Source organism: Arachis hypogaea, chromosome 13 (assembly GCF_003086295.3).
Source record: "Arachis hypogaea cultivar Tifrunner chromosome 13, arahy.Tifrunner.gnm2.J5K5, whole genome shotgun sequence".
NCBI lineage: Eukaryota > Viridiplantae > Streptophyta > Magnoliopsida > Fabales > Fabaceae > Arachis > Arachis hypogaea.
The window spans coordinates 47548948-47572778 of record NC_092048.1 but is presented as its reverse complement, the minus strand read 5'-3'; the positions used below and the strand labels follow the sequence as shown (position 1 = coordinate 47572778).

Below are 23831 nucleotides of genomic sequence, written 5' to 3'. Positions count from 1 at the left end.
CCCTGGGGAAAGGGGCCGAGAAGGTCGAGTCCCCATTTCGCAAAAGGCCAAGGTGCAGTCACGCTGATGAGTTCTTCTGGCGGGGCGATGTGGAAATTGGCATGTTTCTGACATGGTGGACATGTCTTTACAAATTCTATAGATTCTTTCTGTAAAGTTGGCCAGTAAAACCCTGCCCGGAGTATCTTTTTGGCAAGAGCCCGTGCTCTGAGATGATTGCCGCAAATGCCGCTGTGTACCTCTTCCAACACTTCCCTGGTGTGGGAGGTCGGTACGCACTTTAGTAATGGTACCGAGATCCCTCTTTTGTACAGGATGTTATTTATGATGGTGTAGTACTGTGCCTCCCTTTTTAGCTTCTTCGCTTCCTTTTCTTCTGCGGGGAGCGTTCCTGTTTTGAGGTAGTTAATTATGGGGATCATCCATCCTTGGTCCTGGCCTGTTATGGTTAGGACTTTTTTCGTTTCCGAGATTGATGGGTTCTGTAGCATTTCCTGGATGAGGCTTCTATTATTGCCCCCTGGTTTGGTGCTGGCCAGTTTTGAGAGTGCGTCAGCTCGAGCATTTTGCTCACGGGGTATGTGGCAGATCTTGTATTCCCCGATTTGTTCGAGCTGTTGCTTGGTTTTATCCAGATATCTTTTCATGGTGGGATCTTTAGCTTGGTAGCTCCCTGCTATCTGTGATGTGACCACTTGCGAATCACTATAAATGTTAAGTTTTCGAGCTCCCACCTCTTCAGCCAGTTTTAGACCAGCTAGCAATGCTTCGTATTCTGCTTGGTTATTTGAAGCCGGGAATCCAAACTTGAGGGAGAGCTCAACTTGGGTTTCCTGGTTGCTTTCTATTATAACTCCTGCACCACTTCCCATTTTATTTGAAGAACCATCCACATACAGATTCCACTCTATGGGGGCTTCTATGGCATCTGTGAATTCGGCGATAAAATCGGCCAGGTATTGTGATTTGATGGCGGTCCGAGCTTCATATTGGAGGTCAAATTCTGACAGCTCGACTGCCCATTGTAGAATTCTGCCTGCTAAATCTGTTTTCTGCAGTATTCCCTTTAAGGGCTGATTAGTTCAAACTTTAATGGTGTGGGCCTGGAAGTAGGGGCGGAGTCGCCGAGATGTTAAAACGAGAGTGTAAGAAAATTTTTCTATTTTCTGATAGTTCAGCTCGGATCCCTGCAGTGCTTTGCTAATGAAGTAGACGGGTTGTTGCCCGTTTTTGCTTTCTCGGACCAGTGCTGACGCTACTGCCTTGTCTTCTACTGCAAGATATAGTATGAGTGGTTCTCCTTCTTGAGGTCGGGATAGGATAGGTGGCTATCCTAAGAACTTTTTAAAGTCTTGGAACGCTTGTTCGCATTCTGTCGTCCACTCGAACTGTTTTCCCTTTCTTAAAGTAGCATAGAAGGGGAAAGATCTTATTGCGGCTCCTACTAAGAATTGGGATAGGGCGGCCAACCTCCCGTTAAGTTGCTGTACTTCTTTTACGCAGGTTGGGATTTTCATGTTGAGTATGGCCTGGCATTTATCTGGATTTGCTTCAATTCCTCTTTGTGTGAGCATGAAGCCTAAGAATTTGCCTGCTTCTACCGCAAAGGTGCATTTTACTGGATTGAGTCGCATATCATGCTTCTTGATGGTGTCGAACACTTGGGCTAGGTCGGTCAACAGTGTCTGTTCGCTTTTTGTTTTAATTAACATGTCGTCCACATAAACTTCCATGATTTTCCCGATGTGATCCGAGAAGACTTGATTCATCAATCTTTGATAAGTGGCTCCGCATTCTTAAGGCCGAAAGGCATTACGATGTAGCAGTAGTTCACCTTTGGCGTTAAAAACGAGGTCTTTTCCTAGTCCAGTGGGTACATGGGGATTTGGTTGTATCCTGAATACGCATCCATAAACGAGAGATATTTATATCCAGAGGAAGCATCTACCAGGGCATCAATACTCGGGAGTGGGTATGGATCTTTTGGGCAAGCTTTGTTGAGATCTGTGTAATCGGTGCACATTCGCCACTTCCCATTTGATTTTTTCGCCAAAACGACGTTGGCTAGCCATAGTGGGTATTTGACTTCTCTTATAAATCCGGCTTCCAGCAGTGCCTGCACTTGCTCTTCCACAGCTTGGGATCGCTCTGGCCCGAGTTTTTTTCGTCTCTGCTGGACCGGTCGAGATCCTGGATAAACTGCCAACTTGTGACACATTAGTTTAGGGTCTATGCCTGGCATGTCTGCGGCTTTCCATGCAAAAAGGTCGGCATTATCTCGCAAGAATTGTATTAGCAGTTCTTTTAAATTTCCTTTGAGGATTGTGCCGATATTAGTTGTTTTTTCCGAGGTGTCCCCGATCTGAATTTTTTCTATCTCGCCCTCTGGTTGGGGGCGAAACTCCTCTCGTCGTTGAACTCTGCCCAGCTCGATTGTGTGGAACTCTTCTCCTTTGCCCCTGAGGTTGAGGCTCTCATTGTAACAGCGACGCGCCATCCTCTGGTCTGCTTTTATCGTGGCTATCCCTTTTGGAGTTGGGAATTTCATGCATAGGTGTGGGGTCGAGACTATTGCACCGAGTTGGTTGAGCGTGGTCCGGCCTATGAGAGCGTTGTAGGCTGAGCTTACGTTGACTATAATGTAGTCTATTTTGAGGGTCCTGGATTGGTCTCCCTTTCCAAAGGTTGTATGCAGTGGTATGTATCCTAGTGGTCGAACCGGAGTGTCTCCTAGCCCGAACAAACTGTTTGGATATGCTTTAAGTTCTTTTTCTTCTAAGCCGAGTTTATCAAAGGCTGTTTTGAATAAGATGTCGGCAGAACTCCCTTGATCTATTAGCGTCCGATGTAGGTTGGCGTTTGCTAATATGATAGTGATAACCATGGGATCGTCGTGTCCTGTAATGATGCCGGTTGCATCCTCTTTAGTGAATGTTATCGTTGGGATGTTGAGTGTTCCTTTCTTTCCTTCGACATGGTATACTTCTTTGAGGTATCTCTTACGAGAGGATTTGGAGATCCCTCCTGCTGCAAAGCCGCCATGTATCATGTGGACATGTCTTTCTGGGGTCCGAGGTGATCGTTCCGCTCGTTCAATGTCATCATCCCTTCGTCTCTTTCTTTGCTCGTCATCTCGGGTGGCCAGGAATCGATCTAGTTTTCCTTCCCTCACCAATTTTTCTATGATGTTTTTCAAGTCGAAGCATTCGTTAGTGGAGTGTCCCCGGACCCGATGATATTCACAATACTCCCTTCGGTTTCCTCCTCCCTTCTTGCCTTTGAGTGGCCGTGCTGGGGGAATTTTTTCCGTATGGCAGACTTCTTTGTATATTTCGACCAAGGATGCCCTAAGAGGAGTATAGTTATGGTACTTCTTAATTTTCTCCCCTTGTCTGTCGTCTTTTCTTTTGGATTCCTTGTCTCTGTCACGGTAGGAAGCTCCCGATTTCAAGGATTCTCCTAACCGAGCATTTTCTTCCATATTGATGTATTTTTCTGCTCGCTCCTGTACTTCGTCGAGGGTAGTCGGGTACTTTTTTGATATAGATTGGCTGAAAGGTCCCTCTCGTAGGCCGTTGATGAGTCCCATGATTGCGGCCTCCGTGGGTAAACTTTGTATGTCCATGCATGTTTTGTTGAATCTTTCCATGTAGTTGCGAAGGCTCTCCCGATCTCCTTGTTTGACTCCTAATAAACTGGGGGCGTGCTTAGCTTTATCCTTTTGAATGGAAAATCTGGCTAGGAATTTCTTAGCTAAGTCGTCGAAACTTGAGATGGATTTTAGGGGTAAGTTGTCGAACCACTGAATAGCTGTCTTTGTGAGAGTCGTTGGGAAGGCTTTACAGCGAACAGCATCTGGGGCGTCAATGAGGTACATTCTGCTTCTGAAGTTACTGAGATGGTGGTTGGGATCCGTGGTGCCGTCATATAGAGCCATATCCGGGAGTTTGAAGTCTTTTGGAATTTTGGTTTTCATGATTTCCCTAGTGAAGGGGTCTTGCTCTTTGTGTGAATTCTCCTTGAGATTAGCGTGAGGGGCTTTTTATTTGAGATCGGCTTCCAATTGCTGCAGTTTTTCTTCCAACTCCCGACGTCGCCGCATCTCTCTTTGTAGATCTCTTCCGATTTCCCGTTGTTGGTGGGTTTCTTTTTCCAGTTGTTTTAGGCGATCTTGGAGTGCTTCTATGGCCCCGGAATTTGGTGAGTCTTTGTCTTGGTTGGTCTTCGGAGTGTCTTGTAGCGTGACTTTTGCGTTTTTGTGCAGTGTTCGTTCCTCCAGACCTAAATCGTGATCGTTGTCATGGTTGTCCGCTATGGTGATGGGATGACTTCCAGGTCCCCGGCAACGGCGCCAATGTTTCGAGGGTTACCTGAATTTGTAGGTCGATCTCGGTCAAGATCTTCTGTGCTGGTTGGAACCGAGGTGTTCGGTTGGTGAATGGTGACCGGAGATGGTGCGTCCGACTTGTTGGACTGGTTGTGCTGCTGATCCTTTGCCACCGAAGGGTGGGGGGTACCTGCAAGAGACTCCGATGCTTAAGTTAGCAAGGGTATTGAGTAGGTTTTTAGTAGAATCAGAGTATGAGTTATACCTGGGTGCTCCAGTGTATTTATAGTATTGAGATGTGACCTTCGTTGGGGAAGATAAGTTAGTTATCTTATCTTATCTTTATCTTTAGAGTTGTGGTCAACGTATCTTCATTGGAACCGCCCTTATCTCTATAGGCTTAGGCCGCCTTAGGATTTGGGTCGTGTTCCTCTATTTGGGCCTTTTACTGGGCTCTCTTGTTGATTTGGCCGAGCTCTCTGAGAAGAGGTCGGATAGTCTGACCTGAAGAGGTCGGTCGCTTTATCTCCAATCATCTCAGGTCGGATAGCTCGACCCAGGGTATGAACAAGAACCATCCTAATTCATGGATTCTGTTTTAGTTCTTTAAGGTTTATAATCTGAGTGTCGCCATTCTAGGATTGCCTCTGGCATTCCCAAGACCTTATATCTTATGTGTGTGGCTCCTTTATCATGCTGAGAACCTCCGGTTCTCATCCCATACTATGTTGTTATTTTTCAGACGCAGGTCGAGAGGCACCTCGGTAGGCGTCTAGGGCTTCTGCAGCGAAGTGCGTGGTTTCTTTTGGGGTTTCTTTTGATCTTTTGATATATGTATATATAGATATCCTCCTATATACTTGTTTATTTTGCTCCTCCTAGAGGATTATGGAGAACTAGGATTTTATCTATGTATCTTAGATTTTGGGATATGTATATATGTATGTAAATATTCTCCGGCCAGCCTTGACTTCGCAAGATGAGTTAGGAGCTTGATATTTTGTACTCTTGATCCTCTACTCTTGTCTTCTGTATATATGTGTTAATAAACTTTAGTTTTCTTCTCACGCAATTAATCTTTATTTCTGAGTGTTGCGCTTTTTTATTTTGCGATTTTGTTTTATCTGTCCTTTAAGACTCCTAGTATACTATCTCCTTTCAATAATAATAATAATAATAATAATAATAATAATAATAATAATAATAATAATAATAATAATAATAATAATAATAATAATAATAATAATAATAATAATAATAATAATAATAATTATTATTATTATTATTATTATTATTATTATTATTATTATTATTATTATTATTATTATTATTATTATTATTTTAGAGGTCATAATACCACACCACCTCTGATTTATGGCTTAAGTGTAAAGCTTTGTGTGGTAGGGTGTTACAAGAAGTTTTACACTTTTACAAATTTAGCTCAGGAAAAGAAGGAATAGGGGGAATAGTTTGAATACCAGATCCAGTAGGAGGAGTAAGAGGAGGAGGAAGAGTAGGATCAGGAAGAACCTTAACTGATTGAGAAGGACCCGAGTCTGGCTTGGAGGAAGAGGAGAGGTCACCCAACTTACTGGCCTTTTTCAATTGAATAACTCAGACAACAACATTCTTTTTAGCTTGACGAAGACCTTTCAAAGTATTCGACCCACTAGTCATCTTTGCTGCAAAACCAAGCATCAAATTCAGGTTACATAAGTATAATAAATACCAACAAAAAGGTATCTACAAAAGTGTAAAGAAGTACTACGTAGCTCGGTACGAACATAGCTCGACATTCTTATCAGAAATTTCTTGCTATCAAAGCTGGGAGCTCGGCCCCAATATTCTTGGAACAAGGCTACTTCACACTCTTCAACCTCGTCTAAGTCCTCGAGTTTGTATTTTATAACTGTTGAGAAATCCTCCAGTACAGACTAAAAAGGATTTTATCTCTCTCATTTAGAAAGAAAGGTCAGACACCCTCAACAGATTGGATATTGAAAAAATAAATTTTGAAATCATCAAAAGAATCATCAAAAATAGAAAAAACCTTCCTTCTTTGAATATCTCAGAAGGAAATCCAACCCTGTTTCTCGGAATTGAATGATTTGGTAAGTTGAAAAAGATAAAAGAAAACTTTGGAGGATAAAGGTAGGTCAAGTTCTCGACTTATTAGCTGATAAATTTTCATAAAACCTCAAGAATTGGGGTGGAGTTGAGAAAGGACAACTTTACAGAGATGGAGAATTTTAGATTCAAAATCAAAAAAAGAAAGACTCACTCCTAACCTAGTAAAAAAGCACTCATACATGTAAATGAAATGACGTTCTGACTTATCAAGTCGGGAAAAATAAAATCACTCTTCGAGATCAGTAATCACAATCTCATATTTATCGTCATCTGTCCGATCTTTACACAACCTATGTTGTCTACGAAAAGTTTCGACATACTCATTATTAATTACAGGGACAGCGGAAAGCACGGTAATATCTACCCAGTTTTGGTCGGATGGAACTTTGGAAGACATGTTGTGTATTACTGAGCGAGACATAAAGCTATACCTACAATACAGTAAAAGAAAATCATCGCTACAAGTCGGAAACTCGGGTACAACAACACACACATTTGGCCAAGTCCACAAGAGGTTGAGTCACCTTCAACAAAAGAACTCCATAGTTCTAAAACCCTCTTGCGAACATAGCAAACAAATCACATTACTAAAGCTTGAAATGGCACCATTTCAGAAGCAAAAATGGCACCATTTGGGACACAAAGCAAAGCCCCGTATTCAACACATAAATTCGTAGTAGAGGAATAATTTTCAAAGAAAGATAAGAACGCAAAAGATATATTTTCAAAGGAACATTGATAATTACCACTAAGAAACCTTTTTCTCACAAACATCAGCAACGATAACATCAGAAGCACATTATCTACCAAGAAACATGGATATAGAAACAAAACAAGAAAGGAAAGACCAACCTTGATGCAGGAACAAATGAAGGAATGCATGTGACAGCAAAACATGAACGTTTCAGAAGCCTTAGAACAAACACAAGCAAAAATCCGAAGCAGAAATCCAAGATATAAAAAATCTTGAAAAGAAAATGGGAATGGGGTTACGATGAAATAAAAAGCCTTGAAAGAGAATGAAAAAAGAAGTTTCAGAAGAAGAAGCAAAAAGAAGAAAGAGAAAAGGGGTTGAGTATTTATAAGACTCTAGGGGCATAATGATAAATTCATCCCTCCATTTATGACACACACGGTTACCAAAATAATCGTACGGAACGTGCGAATGATCATGAAAACACACAATGCTTCAAATTCGCAAATACGTCGAGTACCCGACCTAACTCCTTGAAAGGCGGTTTACCTGATGTGATAAACCGACATCATAATAAGTCCAAACCGATCTGCAAATGCATGAGTCCGATCTAATGAAGATCGATATCAAGCAGGGGCATTGTTCATACCCTGACCCACTACTTAGCTAGGCCCAAAATAAGCAAAGCCCAATCAACAGACATCAGCTGGATCGACACATGCCCAACTTCATAGAGGTCGGGCAGGATGCCGTTGTGCAAGTCTTACTTATTCGAATCAGTAACTAACTCCTACAATTTCTCCTACTCATCTAGAAAGGAGATCTCAATAATTTTCCTAACAAAAAAGAACTATTATCCACCATTAAAGGTGGAACTACTCTAAAAGGTGGTTATCGACTCTACATCTACCACTATAAATACACTGACACTCTCAGATATACTTCGAACCCAATCTACTAAAAACTTGCCTAAAACCCTTGTAACTTAAGCATCAAAGTCTCTTGCAGATACCACCTCCCACTCTTCACGAGGAACTCAGACGGCGGCACCTTGACACCAGTAGACATTGGATGCTGTCCCAAAAGAAGTCTGAACCTAACCAATCCAGTTTCTGGTAACCCTCGAAACAGTTATCATACATTATTGTTGGATTGGTCTTAAACTTTGAAAATTAGCTGTTAGAAATATATTTAATGCGAATCGAAAACTTTTGGGATAAAATTTTAATTTAAAATTAGAGAAATATTACATTTCAATTGTTGACTTATTTATTAACCAGACCCATGCTTATCATACAAAGGAAACTAGAACAAGTCATAATCTTGAAAAGTGAAGCAAAAGGCACATGAAACAAAATAAAGTAAACGTGATACAAGAAAAGTAGAAAACTATGTCAAATTGTAGAGTGTGTCCCTTAGGGGAAGGTTCCTTGGTTTGTCCGCCACTTGTTAGTTGTAGGGAACGGAATAAACACATGGATGTACCAAATAATAATTAAAAGGGAAAAGAAATAAATATATAAAAGAACCTTATACTCTTATAGTCACCCGACTCCGATAGATACAAGTCTTATTTATCTGTCCCATCTAAATGCAAATATGCTTAACTTTGCATCTACACATCTCTAAGTATTCACGTACCCGCAATCATCACTCATGCATTCGCCCACTCTCTCCATTTTTCTGATGATTTTCTTTTTTTGAACATTTTTTATTTTTTCAAAAAAGAGTGTTACTATTTGAAGAATAATAAGTTGCCCAATTATTTTTTTTAAAGAAAATTACCAATTTTTTAAGATTAAACTTATAAATTATTTATATATATTCTTGATTTAAAATTGTTTTATATCTACAAATTCAATTTGAAAACCCATTTAAGTAATGAACACGGTATTAATAATTTTATCAAAATAAAGAATATGATAATTTACATAGAGAAATTAAATGAAAAAAAAATTACATAAATATCTTAAACTGAATTTTGTTACATACATGTCTCATTTGACTAAATATATAAATCGACCCAAATAAATTCGATTTACACTTTTTTAATATAAATCGAATCAACTAGATTTAATTTTTATATATATACTGTATTAATAATAAATTAACTCAAGTTGATTCGATTTATGTTGAAAAGTGTAAATCGAATTTATTTTATTCGAATTACATAAAGAATCAAACGAAACATACATATAACAAAATTCAATTTAATTCTCATTCAATTTATAAATTATCCCATAGAATAGAATATGACTTAAACTCAGGAAATACTTACAATAAACTAAACTATCTACTAAAATGTCTTTATGATATATGGATTGAACTTATTCTTTAGTAATTGTGCTGAAGATTGTGGAGTGAAATTCCCATTAAAGGTAATTCAGAAAGATTTGAGGTGTCTAAAATTATATATTAAACAAAATAAGAAAAAGTCCATTTTCCTTTTAAAACAATACTTCTATTTAGAGGTACTTTTGTCAATGAAATACATTGTACAAGGGTAATTTAAGTTAACCTTTATTTTTATTACACTATTTGATAAATTTAGGATATCAATTGTATATGTGTGAAATACTGAAATTACAACGTTAAATCATATATTTGCTTATGATAAAGATTATTTGTTGACAAATTTTATAAAGATGGAAAATCAAACAACTCTAAATTAAAGTCTTTTGTGTATGTATGTCTGTCTGTCTCTGTGTGTGCATATTATATATTAAACACATTTTATTTTAGTTTTGAAGTACATCAAAAATCGAATAAAATGAAGTTTGATTAACATAAAATATTACATAAATAATCTATAAAGACATAAATTTTAAGTTAAACTAACGGTAACTTTTATGAAAGAAATTACTAAAATAAAAAAGTATTCAATAGTATACGTAAAAACACTTAAAGTTACTCTAAAATGTCACCCGACATGCAATTTTATGAATTTCATTTTAGACGCAGAGCATTGCAAGAAAGCTAAGGTCTTGTAGAATATATATATATTTATTATTTATATATATAGATAAATATTCATACATGGTTTGAAATTTATCTTAGAAGAATCAATTCGAGCGTTGGTATTTTCTTGTAATTTCAATAACTACCGCAGATATTATCAATGCACGAATTAACTACCCCAACAAAAATTTAAAGAAAATATGAAATGATATGGTACAAATGTACAATTGAAATAATGCTATGGTGGTCCACCCAAGATTTTCAAACTGAGGCGCCAATTGTCGACCAGAATTGCTACAAACAAGAAGAACAAATATATACGTCTAAGAATTTCAAATTTTGAAGTAGCCTTAAACTGAATTTCTTGATGCTACTCAATCTTTATCCCTTTCCTTTGTCTTTTAGTTACCACTAATATTGTTGTGTAGGAATATAAATATAATTAGGGATGGAAAAAAATTGTAATTTCATATATACACGGAGATTATCTGTGATGGAGAAATTAACAAAAATCTGTTTCTATAGAAATGGAGATTCGTCCCACGAATAAATGGGTACAGAACGAGAATTGAGATACTCATTCTATGAGATTCGCGAAAGAAAATTTACTTAAATGTCTTTATATATATTTAAAGATAATTTAGATGAATAAATAGTTTGGGGTTGAAAATTATGCAGAATTGTGTTTGAATTTGATCTATTTGATTGAATTGTATAGGATTTTATTATAGTTGTGTTAATTATTTTTTTAAAAAAAAATTAAAACTTAATATCTATGGATACTCATGAGTATCTTCGCGAGTATCCGCCTTTCTCGTGGGGAGAAATAAACAAGGACCCGTGACGAATGAGGCAGAAATGGGACATTTTACTAAATGGGGACGAGGAGTAGGGGAGGATCCCTGCCCTATGGAGATTCATTGCCATCTTTAAATAAAATAATGGTCTGACTTTTAATTATGAAATTTAATATTTGTGTATTGCAATAAGAGTAAGGCTAGGAAATCAATTTAGGTTGGTGGAATATTTAGTTCACTTGCTTGTTTATCCGGGTTCAAATCCCGTTTTATGCATGTAATAATTCATTAGCTAGCAGCAAGCCCTTAAAAGTAACTCAAATTCGTGACAGATTAGTCATTGACCTACCAAACTAGAGGATACCATGAGGAAAAAAAATTATTTCGCCTATCTTAAATTTTAGATCCCTAAATCATAAATCCTTAACCTTACATTCTAAATTATAAATATTAAACCCTGAAATTAGCTAGTGTTTGACTAACTAAAAATTAATCTCAATATTTTTCTTATAATAATTATTTATGAGAAAGTATAGGAGACCAACTATAGTATAGGCCAACTCAGGCAACTCTCCCATAATCCTAATTTTGAAATTCAAAAAATTCATTTTTGCGCCCTTTCCATATCCATGTCGTATAACTCTAAACTACAAACTACTCCCTGTACGCGCTCTCGTACTCTCTCTCACTCCTTCTCTTCCCGTCCACAATACCTTCTGCGTCTGCCTCCTCCCGGCCATTGAGCTACCGTTGTGTCTTCGTTGCGTCACCCTCGTCATGCGAATCAACTTCCGCTTCGGCCTTTTGTCGCGTGCAGCTATTTTGCGTCGCCAGCATCTATCGCGTGGTCATCCTCTCCATTACAACAATGGGGTCCCGCTTTTGACATCGGCGATGCCCTCGCCATCGTGCAGCCTCCACGATTGTCACATAGAAGTACTCGCGTAGGCTCAAATACCCTATCGCGCCGCCGATGCAATGTTCTGAGTCCTTGCAGTCGTCACAAATGAAGCAGTCTGCCATTGTGTTACCCTCCACTACCGTTAAACTAGGAGTATTCACCCACACCGTTCATGCAGCAAACTTGATCACCTCGTCACCAGCTACCCAGAATCATGTCCATTTTGATGGAAGGTGATTTGAATGCATTTGTGAGTTTTGGATGTTGTTCTCGATTGGGCTTTGGATGTTTCACTATGTATCTATGCATTCTTTAAAAGTTTTTCGAATGTTTCTTTCCAAGTAAATAAATATTTTTGTTACAGGATTTCAGATGTTTCTTTCCATGGTTTTTTTATGTGAGTTACTAGATATTTTTTTTCTTAGATTTCAGAATTTTTTTGGGTGGTGTGCATTCCTTTTTTTTTTTTTGAAATTTTCTCTAATTGTTTGTTTTGGATGTTTCTTTTTGATTAAGTGGATATTTTTTTTACAGGGTTTCATATGTTTCTTTCTGAGTAAATGGATAATTTTTTATGTGGGTTACTGTATATTTTTTCCTACGTTTTAGAATGTTTCTTTTCAAGGGAGGGCGCGGCGACACATGTTTTTTGAAATTTAAAAGGTTGGTTCAAATTGGCTAGTATCTTAGTTAATTATCTAACAAAATTAATTATTTATTTATATCAAATAGTTATTAAATAAAAATAAAAATAAATAATTATTAACATAAATAATTTTAACTGTAGCTCAAAACAATAAATTTTCTAATTTTTTTGTTACTCTACTCCAATTACAACTATAAAAGAAGAGAAAGAAAGTTGCATGAAACAAGATTTTTTTATGATATTTTTTAATCTGAGTGATTAAGGACTAATTCGTCACGAATCAGAATTTTATTTAAAGAATTTTTGCTAATCAATAAGTTGTTAGCATAAAATAGAAACCGAATCTCTAATACTTATTTAAGCAAATAAGTGAACTAACTACTTGATTTATTTAAATTGGTTTGCACTGAGGTATATTTTATTTAAGCTAGATGAGTTGGACATACAGTTCCAATCCATAATAAATATTTTAATACATGCATGATAGTATGATACTATCAATTTTTTTTTCGTAAATACAAAGAACGCCCAGGACACAAAATGAGTATTCTAATGAACCATATGATCATAAAAGACCAATATTGAAGAAAATCTCATATTCTAAGCTATTCAAATTGTGATGTTAATGGTTTGACAAACTAGAAGAAAGGGAGGAAGAGTAAAAATTGAGAGAGGGAGAAAAATTAATTATTCTCATTTTGATAATTTTTAATTAATGAAAAAACAGAAAAGTGAAAAACCTTATATACTCTTTATGTACTCTTACTATAATTAATTACCATCAACACTAAACTAATAAAAAAATAATCTAGGTAACACCCTCCCGCAAGCTAGAATTGTATAAATCTAATAATCCTATCTTGAAAACATTAGTTAGAAAAGGACCCGGTGGCAGAGTTTTGGTAAGAAAATCAACAAGTTGGTCTTTGGAATGAACTAGCATAAGATGAATGAGACCAGACAAATAATTTTCACAAATAATGTGGCAGTCTATTTCAATGTGTTTGATTCTTTCATGAAAGATAGGATTATCGGCAATGTGAATGGTTGACTGTTTGTCACAGAATAAAATGATAGACCTTTGAAGCGGCAAACTAATGAAATCCATTAAGAAAGGTAACCAACTAGCTTCATAAGTGGTAACAGCAAGAGACCTATATTCAGCTTCTGCAGAGAACTTAGCAACTGTAATTTGCTTCTTACTCTTCCAGCTAATGAGAGAGTTCCCAAGTATCAAGCAATAACCGAAAACGAAGCGACGAGTATCGGCACAGGTAGCCTAGTTGCATGTCTGCCTTTTAAATATCGAAGTACGCAAAAAGCAGCCTGTAGGTGAGAAGTGGTTGCACAGTCCAAAAACTGGCTCAAACGTCCCACGGCATAAGAGATATCGGGTCTAGTGTTTGTGAGGTAAATGAGTCGGCTGATGAGCTGTCTGTAAGTAGTGTTGTCCGTTAAAATGGTACCTGACTCCTTCGAGAGTTTCTGACTATAATCAAATGGAGTGGAGAGAGGCTTGCAATCTAGATAACCACAATTCTTGAGAAGGTCTATGGTGTACTTCCACTGATAAATGTAAATTCCAGAGTTGGAGCGTGTTACTTCCATTCCCAAGAAGTACTTGAGATCACCAAGATCCTTTATTTTGAATTTGTCATCCAAATTTTTCTTGATGGAATTAATTTTGCCAATATCATTTCCAGTTAAAACCAAGTCATCAACCATATACTAGAATGGCAGTGAAGCTTTCAGATTATTTCTTGATGAAGAGGGAATGATTATAAAAAAAAACTACATATAACCAGCATCAACAAGAGTCCGAGTGAGCTTAATGTTCCATTGTATGCTTGCTTGCTTAAGCCCATACAGAGACTTTTGCAATTTACAAACCAAAACTGGTTGTGATACAGCCAAACTGGATAGTATCCTCATATAAACTTTCTTGTCCCAATCTCCATGAAGGAAGATAGTATTGGCGTCCAGCTTTTTAAATGTCATTTCTTTGCTGCTGCTAATGTTAACATTACTCGTAGAGTAGTCATTTTGACAACTGGACTAAAAGTATTACCATAATCCACTCCTTGCACTTGAGGGAATCCTTTTGCAACTAGTCTTTCTTTATGCCTTTCTATGGTTCCATCGGGATTGAATTTTACCCAAAAAATCCATTTATAACTTACAACCTTCTTGTCTTTTGGGAGTTCAATGAGACACCAAGTTCTGTTCTGATCTAGAGCTATCAATTAAGCTTGTATTGCCTTTCTCCAACATTCATGTGCAGTCACTTCCTCATAAGTGCTAGGTTCCGAATTTGAGGTGATGACTAGAGAAAGGGACTTATATTTTAGAGTTAGTTTATCATATGACAAGCATCGTAAGATAGGATATAAAGAGTTAGAGTTGGCAAAGTTGCTAGAGTGGATTTGAATTTAGTTTTCTGTTTTCATTTTCTTTCTTCTGCAACCTCTACTTTCTGTTTTGAATTTTGGATTGAGATTGAAGGAATTCTGTTTCAAGTCTTGATCTGAAATCCATCTTCATTTTTCTTTTGCATAATTATGAGAATTGAGGAATTGGAACTAATTTTCATTTGCTATTTCATTTACATTTCTTTTGCAATTTATTTTCTACTTGGTCAAGGGTGTAATTGAGATTTAGATCTGTGTTCTAATCTCATTGCTCCTCTGAGATCTTCAATTTCTCTTTTAGATTGTTTACTTTCTATTTTGTTCTTCAAGCAATTTTACTTTTCTGTTTAGATTTTCTGCAACTTATTTCATCTTCTACTTCTCTGATTGATTTCTCTTTACATTCTCTTGTTGAATTCTGAATCCCAGCTCCCACATCCCTTTACTATTCAAGCAATTTACATTTCTTGCACTCTAAGCTTCAGCTATTTACGTTTCTTGAAATCTAAGCTTCAGTCATTTACATTACTTGCACTTTAAGATTCAGCTCTTTTACTTTCTTGCACTTTAAGTTTCATGCAATTTATTCTTCTGCACTTTAGATTCTGTCAATTTCCCCTCTCCCTTTTATTTTCATGCAATTTAGCTTCTGTTGATTACAATTCACTTAAATCATCAACTGTTTGCTTAACTAAACTCATCACCTAACTAAAATTTCTCAATCCATCAATCCCTGTGGGATCGACCTCACTCATGTGAGTAATTACTACTTGATGCGACCCGGTACACTTGCCGGTGAGTTTTGGTGTGGAATTCTGATTTCCACCCCCCATCAAGTTTTTGGTGCCGTTGCCGAGAATTGATCTAGATTGACAATGATTAAGTAAGGTGGTGGTCTAGATTAAGCACTTTTTCTTTTTATTTCTTTTAAGCATATTAACTGTTTGACACATTGTGTCACCTAACCCTCTAACCACATTCTAGCATTAGAATGTCTAGGTTTCATCTGGTTTGTTTGTGAATTCGCAGACATGGAGGCTGAGGTGCGTGAAGAGGGAGTGGGCAACAATGCCCAACCTGCAAGAAGGGTGTTGGCCTTTTACACTATCCCTAATCCCATACACTATGGGAGCAGCATCCTCACCCCAAATGTTCAGGCAAATGACTTCGAATTGAAGCCTCAACTAATCACCTTGGTGCAGAACAATTGTGCTTATGGAGGTGGCCCTCTTGAAGACCCCAACCAACATTTGTCTATTTTCTTAAGGATATATGAAACTGTCAAGACAAATTGGGTTCATCCTGACATCTACAAATTACTTCTATTCCCATTTTCTTTGAGGGGGCAATGCTGCTCAATGGCTAGAAACCTTTCCTAAGGAGAGCATCAACATTTGGGATGAATTGGTGAGCAAATTTCTAGGCAAATTCTACCCATCCCAAAGAATCTCTAGTCTAGAGTTAATGATGGAGAAACTCATGAAAAATCAAGAGATGGCAAGACAAGATCAGGAAGCAGCAAGGAAAGATCAAGCCATAACAAGTAAAAACCAAGAAGCTTCAATCAGAAATCTTGAGAGGCATATGGAACAAATGGCTAAATAAATTACAGATATAGGTGAGAAGCAACCAAATGCATCCCCTAGTGCCACTCATCAAGACCACCCAAGGGACAAAGGAAAAGCTACAAAGTGGGAGGAGTGCAAAGCAATCATAGTGGGAAGTGAGGAGGAAGCCATCAATCAGGAAGAATACAACAGAGAAGTTCCACAAGAAGAGACAGAAGAGAGAAGTGAAGAGGATAGAAAGACCGAGAATGCAAAAAGCTCAAAGAGTGATAAGAACATCCTTGAAACACAACTACAAGAGAAGAAGGAAGGGGTGAAGCCATATATCCCCAAACTTCCATATCCTCAAAGATTCAAGAAAGATAACGAGGATAAGCAATATTTAAAATTCCTGGACATATTCAAGACACTCAGCATCAATATTACCTTCTTAGAAGCACTTGAACAGATGCCATTATATGCCAAATTTATGAAAGAAGTGCTAACAAAGAAAATATCCTTGAAGGAAGGACAGATTGTTAAAATGACAATGGAATGTAGTGCTATTCTCCAAAGAGGTCTACCAGAGAAGAAGGATGATCCTGGAAGGTTTTATATACCTTGTACCATGGGAAACATAACTATTGAGAAATCATTCTGTGACCTTGGTGCAAGCATAAACTTGATGCCACTATCTCTTATGAGGAAGCTTCAAAATTTTGAGCTGAAATCCACTCGAATAGCTCTTCAAATGGCTAACAAATCCATTCAGCAAGCACTCGGAGTTGTAGAAAATGTACTGATAAAAGTAGGAAAATTCCTTCTCCCAGCTGACTTTGTAATCCTGGATATAGAGGAGGACCCTAACACTCCCATCATCCTAGGGAGGCCTTTCCTGGCTACGGGCAGAGCATTGATAGATGTTGAAAAAGGGGAACTGTTGCTGAGAGTGCATAACGAGCACCTAGCATTTCATGTTTTTAAAACCCCGCATGAGCCCATTCAAGAAGAAGACTGTATGAAGGATAAGGCCAGAGATCAGAGCTTGAAGGAGGCATTCAATGAGTCAATTCCAAGACTTCTAAACCCATGCTTGAAAGAAGTAGAGATGGTGCAACAGACCAAAGAAATCAAAGAGGAACCAGATCCAAAACCCCCAGATGAGAACCTCAACACTCCAGATAAAGAACCACCAATGCATGAACTATCTCCTGAGAAAGAAGAGAAGAAGAAGAGGCTAAGAGGATGGAAAAACAAGAAGATCCCTACTGAAGGCTTCTCACTAGGGGATAAAGTGATGTTAAACCACCAACCAATAAAGGTGTCTCCACAACTGTCTGAATGCTATACTGTGAACCGGATCCTTTCACTTGAACACCTAGAGATTATCAAAGAGGAGACTGGAAGAAAGTTCACAGTAAGAGGAGAAAAGCTAAGGCACTATGATTTTCAGCCTCCATGATCAAAGAACAAGTTGTCAAGCTAGTGACAATAAAAGAGCGCTTGTTGGGAGGCAACCCAACCTGAGGTAATCTCTTTTCATAGCTATTTCAATAAAAAGGTTGAGTAGTTTTATCTGTATTGTAAGGAGCTAAGTTTGGTGATGCACACCAAAATAATTTAAGGGAGAATGAAGGATGCTAAGTTTGGTGTTCCAACAAAAATCTCATTTAAAAACACATTTTCACCCTCTGCATAAATGGTTGCTAACTCCAAGCAATCATAGAAACTACTTAACCATTGTCTGCTTTCTAGTTTTTAGCTCTATGACCTTCAGCAAGGGCAAAAGGTTTCATATATATATACGTGGTTGACTGGTTGCATAAGAAACATTGGCAAGGAACTAAGTTTGGTGTTCACACACCAAAAATAAGTTCAAAATCCTACAAGCAAATCTTGCATACTAACCAGTTGCCTGAGGGCTTGAGAAACAAGCAACTTTTAAGGATTATGCAGGGAAACATTCAATCTGTGAATGGGTTCTGCATCATCATCCAAAGGAGGAACAACAGAGAGAAATAATGATGACAGAAGGAAAAGCTGAGAGACATTCCCAACAGGTTGTGTTGACACTTAATCCTTGTTGCTTTGAAGTATTTTAATTTAGAGATTCCTATATGTCTTGCTGAAGTGTTCAATTAGGTGCAAGTGTAAATGTTTGCTAAGAATGCTAGCCTGCATATTATGCTTGTCATAACTCATCAGCTTGAATTCTGTTTTGTTTCCCTTCTGCATAAATAAAAGAAAAATGTTTGAAACAAGAAAGTGATTGTCCAATGTTGTAGAAATTAGAATGAGAATTCAGTGGTGGTACTTGTTTGATTTAATGTTTAGCTCAATAATAAAAGCTGCATAATAAAATGTTCCTTGAAGTGTGAATTAGGTTGCTATCATAAAGCCTTTCATCAATGAATATCCCATGAGAATGAAGCCAAATAAGAAAGAAAAAGAAAGAAAAAAGCCAAGAATTGGCAAAGAAACAAACAATAAGGCTAGACACCAATAGCTTGGACCTTAGGACATATGCCTGTGGTGCTTTTGTACTAGGATATGCTTGGACAATTAGGTTCTGAGGAGTATTTTAAAACTTGGCCACTTGGATTAACTAATCTAGGATGGCCAACCGAAAGTCCATTATCAAGAGCAACCTAGTTACAAAGCATTTAGTAATCCAAAGAGATGCTGGGCATCAATGTTCCTAGGAAGAAATTGTGAGCCATGTGTCTGTGGTGAAGTAGTGTTGAGCAAAATTGAGCCAAAAGGGCTGCTGCAACACTTGACACCAAGCCTTCATTAAGAAATAAGCTTTCTAAGCAAAAGAAAAAAAAAAGAAAAAGCTAACAGGGATCAATCAAAAAGTAAGGCAGCATAGCAGCTACTCTAGTGAACCTTTAAGGAAATACTTCATATCAGATAGCTAAGAATAATTGAGCTACATTTGTCTGCATAAAACCCCATGAACCAAGTTCAATTATCTGCTAAATAAGGACATGTATGCTTCTCTGTTTGATTTCATTTCTTCTTATGTTGAGTACTTGCTTGGGGACAAGCAAGATTTAAGTTTGGTGTTGTGATGAGTCATCTTATGCTAGATTTTCAAGCATTTTTCACTTGTTTCATTAGGTTTTATGCACTTTCTTCCATAATAAGTTAGTGATTTGGAGTGGATTTGCTTGGTTATGTTGAATCAATCAACCATCCTTTATTTGACACAAAATTATAAGGTTTAAGCTAGAATTAATTGGTTTTTGAATGATTTATAAATTTTGTGAATTTGGTGATGCTTTGTTTGGTTGGTTTGATTAATTGTAGGTGAAGAAAAGAAAGAACAAGGAAAGTGTGCTCAACCAAGTGTAGCCCAAGATACAAAAGCGTAGCATTCAAAGGAACCAAGCATAGCGCTCTCTATTCGAGCGGAGCGTTCACTCTTTGAACGCTAATTGGAGCACCAGCTCCCACCAAGAAACAATCAAGCATAGCGCTACGTTATATTTGCAAACTGAGCGCTACAAGGAACCAAAGAAAGCAAGGGCGCTACGTTAACTTTGTTAACGTTTTCGTGGCCCAACCAAAAGGAAATCAAGGCGTGATATCAAGGAGTGAAGCCAGCCAGGTTTGAAATGGCGGCAAGGCGCTACACAACAAGGCTATGGGCAAAAGAAAATTGGCAAAAGGGGGAGCACCAAGGTTCGAAATGGGGACCGTGTGCAAGCAAATAAGGGTGCTACATTATTTCATTTCACTAAGTGCTAGTGGCATAAGGAAATTGGCACAAGTAAAGCAACCAAGAATTGAAGAGAGATCCAAGCTCACTAAGGCAGTAGCGCTACGTTACCTTACCAAACGGAGCGCTATGTATGAGGCCTGGTTCGAGGCTCGACAAGGAGTTAAGTGAGCACAACGTTATTTCATTCCACTGAGCGCTCCCCTGGAGGTGTCCCATATTCCAATTTCAATTAAATGCCACCTTGGATCCAATTCTTCACCAATTTGAAAAGCCCACTCCAAGTCTGAAGATCAAAATTAGAAAGTGTATAAATAGGAGTTAGTTTAATTTGGAGAGGACCTTCTTTCATTTTTATTTTACCTTTTACTTTTAGCTCAATTTTAGTTATTTTTTGTATTTGGAAATTTGGATCTGAGTTCTTCTTTCTACATTTTTCATTCTGCAACTTCTGCTATCTGTTCTTGGAATTTGAATTGAGATTGAAGAGCCTCATTGATTCTAAGTTTGAGAATCATCTTTTACCTCTCTTCTCAATTGTTCTAAGAATTGGATTTGAATTTAGTTTTCTGTTTTCATTTTCTTTCTTTTGCAACCTCTACTTTCTGTTTTGAATTTTGGATTGAGATTGAAGGAATTCTGTTTTAAGTCTTGATCTGAAATCCATCTTCATTCTTCTTCTGCATAATTCTGAGAATTGAGGAATTGGAACTACTTTTCATTTGCTATTTCATTTACATTTCTTTTACAATTTATTTTCTACTTGGTCAAGGGTGTAATTGAGATTTAGATCCGTGTTCTAATCTCATTGCTCCTCTGAGATCTTCAATTTCTCTTTTAGATTGTTTACTTTCTGTTTTTGTTCTTCAAGCAATTTTACTTTTCTGTTTAGATTTTCTGCAACTTATTTCATCTTCTACTTCTCTGATTGATTTCTCTTTACATTCTCTTGTTGAATTCTGAATCCCAGCTCCCACATCCCTTTACTATTCAAGCAATTTATATTTCTTGCACTCTAAGCTTCAGCTATTTATGTTTCTTGAAATCTAAGCTTCAGTCATTTACATTACTTGCACTTTAAGATTCAGCTCTTTTACTTTCTTGCACTTTAAGTTTCATGCAATTTATTCTTCTGCACTTTAGATTCTGTCAATTTCCCCTCTCCCTTTTATTTTCATGCAATTTAGCTTCTGTTGATTACAATTCACTCAAATCATCAACTATTTGCTTAACTAAACTCATCACCTAACTAAAATTTCTCAATCCATCAATCCCTGTGGGATCAACCTCACTCATGTGAGTAATTACTACTTGATGTGACCCGATACACTTGCCGGTAAGTTTTGGTGTGGAATTCTGATTTTCACCCACATCAAGTTTTTGGTTCCGTTGCTGGGAATTGATCTAGATTGACAATGATTAAGTAAGGTGGTGGTCTAGATTAAGCACTTTTTCTTTTTATTTCTTTTAAGCATATTAACTGTTTGACACATTGTGTCACCTAACCCTCTAACCACATTCTAGCATTAGAATGTCTAGGTTTCATCTGGTTTGTTTGTGAATTCGCAGACATGGAAGCTGAGGTGCGTGAAGAGGGAGTAGGCAACAATGCCCAACCTGCAAGAAGGGTGTTGGCCTCTTACACTATTCCTAATCCCAGACACTATGGGAGCAGCATCCTCACCCCAAATGTTCAGGCAAATGACTTCGAATTGAAGCCCCAACTAATCACCTTGGTGCAGAACAATTGTGGTTATGGAGGTGGCCCTCTTGAAGACCCCAACCAACATTTGTCTGTTTTCTTAAGGATATGTGAAACTGTCAAGACAAATGGGGTTCATCCTGACATCTACAAATGGGCTTTAGCAACGCCAAATTTTGCAACGCCTCAAAACCATTTTCTTAGATAGTTTTAGACAACAGTTTTTTATAGTGTTACAATTGAATTCAATTTTTCATTATTTTATAGCAACAAACTAAAACCGTTCTCTTTGACTATTTTAAAGAATGGTTTTATAACCGTTACTATGATTTGTTTTTAAAGAACGATTTTTTATTGTTGTTTAAATAATTGTACAAAAGAAACGCATAAAAACTATTTCTAAAATGCTACACTTTAAAACTATTCTATTAGATGGTCTTAAACAACAGTTTTTACAGTGTTTTACTCTTGAAGTTCAATTTTTTATTACGTTATAGCAACAAAATAAAACCGTTCTCTTTGACTATTTTAAAGAACAGTTTTATAACTATCACAATAATTTTTTGTCAAACAATAATTTCCTAATATTATTTAAATAATTATACAAATTAAAAGATACATATAAAAATAATTATAAATAATCACACAAATTTAAACAATTTTTTCTATAAATACTAAATTTATAGAATACTAAAAAACTATTGTTATAAATATATAACAAATATTAAAATTAAAATGAATTTATAATAAATATTATATATTTTTGTTATAAATATATAACAAATATTATTTTTGGAAGAAATAAAATTAAAATAAATTTATAATAAATATTATATATTTTTTGTTTAATCCCCCTCTAAACCCTAACATAATAGAAGGAATAAATATATAGAAAGAAATAATAATACGAGAAGTCTGATGAAAAATAAAGCTCAAAACAGAGATACAAAAGCGCAAAACGTTCACACATGAACTATCTACAAGCATAAGGGATAATGTATGCAAGATAAAGATACAAGATCACAAAGTGTGTATATATATATATATATATATATATATATATATATATATATATATATATATATATATATATATATATATATATATATATATATATAAAGAATACTAGCCGCAGCCCGCAGAGTTTAGGCTGACTAATTAATATAGACATAACAGAATTTTAGAAAAGGAAAAACATAAACATCATGTCACTCAAGTTAAGCCTCTAAGGCAACCAGATACAAAATACAAAAATGAGAGAATCTACAAACATAATATACAAAATGTCCAAAAGATAACAAGCGATCCTCTGTTCTCTCACCATCAGCAACTCACCGAGGTGGGTTGCGACCTACATTTGGAAAACAACAACATATGGTATGAGAACCAGAGGTTCTCAATATGGTAACAGTGCCCAATATATAAGATATAAGGTTCCGGGATGCCAAAGGCAATCCTAGAACTTCACATCAAGCATAAGATTCAAACTTAGAAACATTTTAATAAAATCCATAAAGGGTTATCTAAATCCTAAGAAATTTATAACTAACAGAAACACCGTTGTCCTACAGCCTTCGCTAACCTAACCTCCATGCGATCCCATCGCCACCGCCTACTGAGCCTCCTCAATCCCAGTAGAAAGCACAAGTAATTGCAACCAAGTAAAACACAGGAAATATACATATATAGCATGTAATTTAGGAAGCGAGTAAGCATGTTACACATTTAGGTGAAAGATGCAATTGGGCAAAGCATACAAACACATAGAAGATGCACATGATGAATGCCTGTCCTATTGGCCGTGATATCACTTGTTAGTTAAACTGCTAACCCGGCACATCCCCTTGGGATGTCGCCTTTCGGTTACAAATAATTGGTACCCCAGGGATATAATGCTCGGCCCACTAACCAGGGATATAGTACCCGTCCTACCCTTGCAACTCGAAAGGATGCAAGCGAGATACTCTGTCTCAGACCTAACATCTCAACGTAAGCGA

The 23831-nt window shown here is 36.9% G+C and overlaps 1 protein-coding gene across 1 annotated transcript; it reads right to left on the bottom strand.

Moving 5' to 3' along the window:
• Positions 1 to 13686: 13686 nt before the first annotated feature.
• Positions 13687 to 14178, bottom strand: LOC140177594 (uncharacterized mitochondrial protein AtMg00810-like). The gene has a single exon (XM_072210724.1). It carries the CDS (start codon positions 14176 to 14178, stop codon positions 13687 to 13689), a length of 492 nt encoding a protein of 163 aa, XP_072066825.1.
• Between the last annotated feature and the right edge of the window lie 9653 nt (positions 14179 to 23831).

What these genes read in the sequence shown, in the direction of transcription:
- LOC140177594 (XM_072210724.1), bottom strand. Translation starts at nt 14,178, where the DNA reads ATGGTTGATGACTTGGTTTTAACTGGAAATGATATTGGCAAAATTAAT.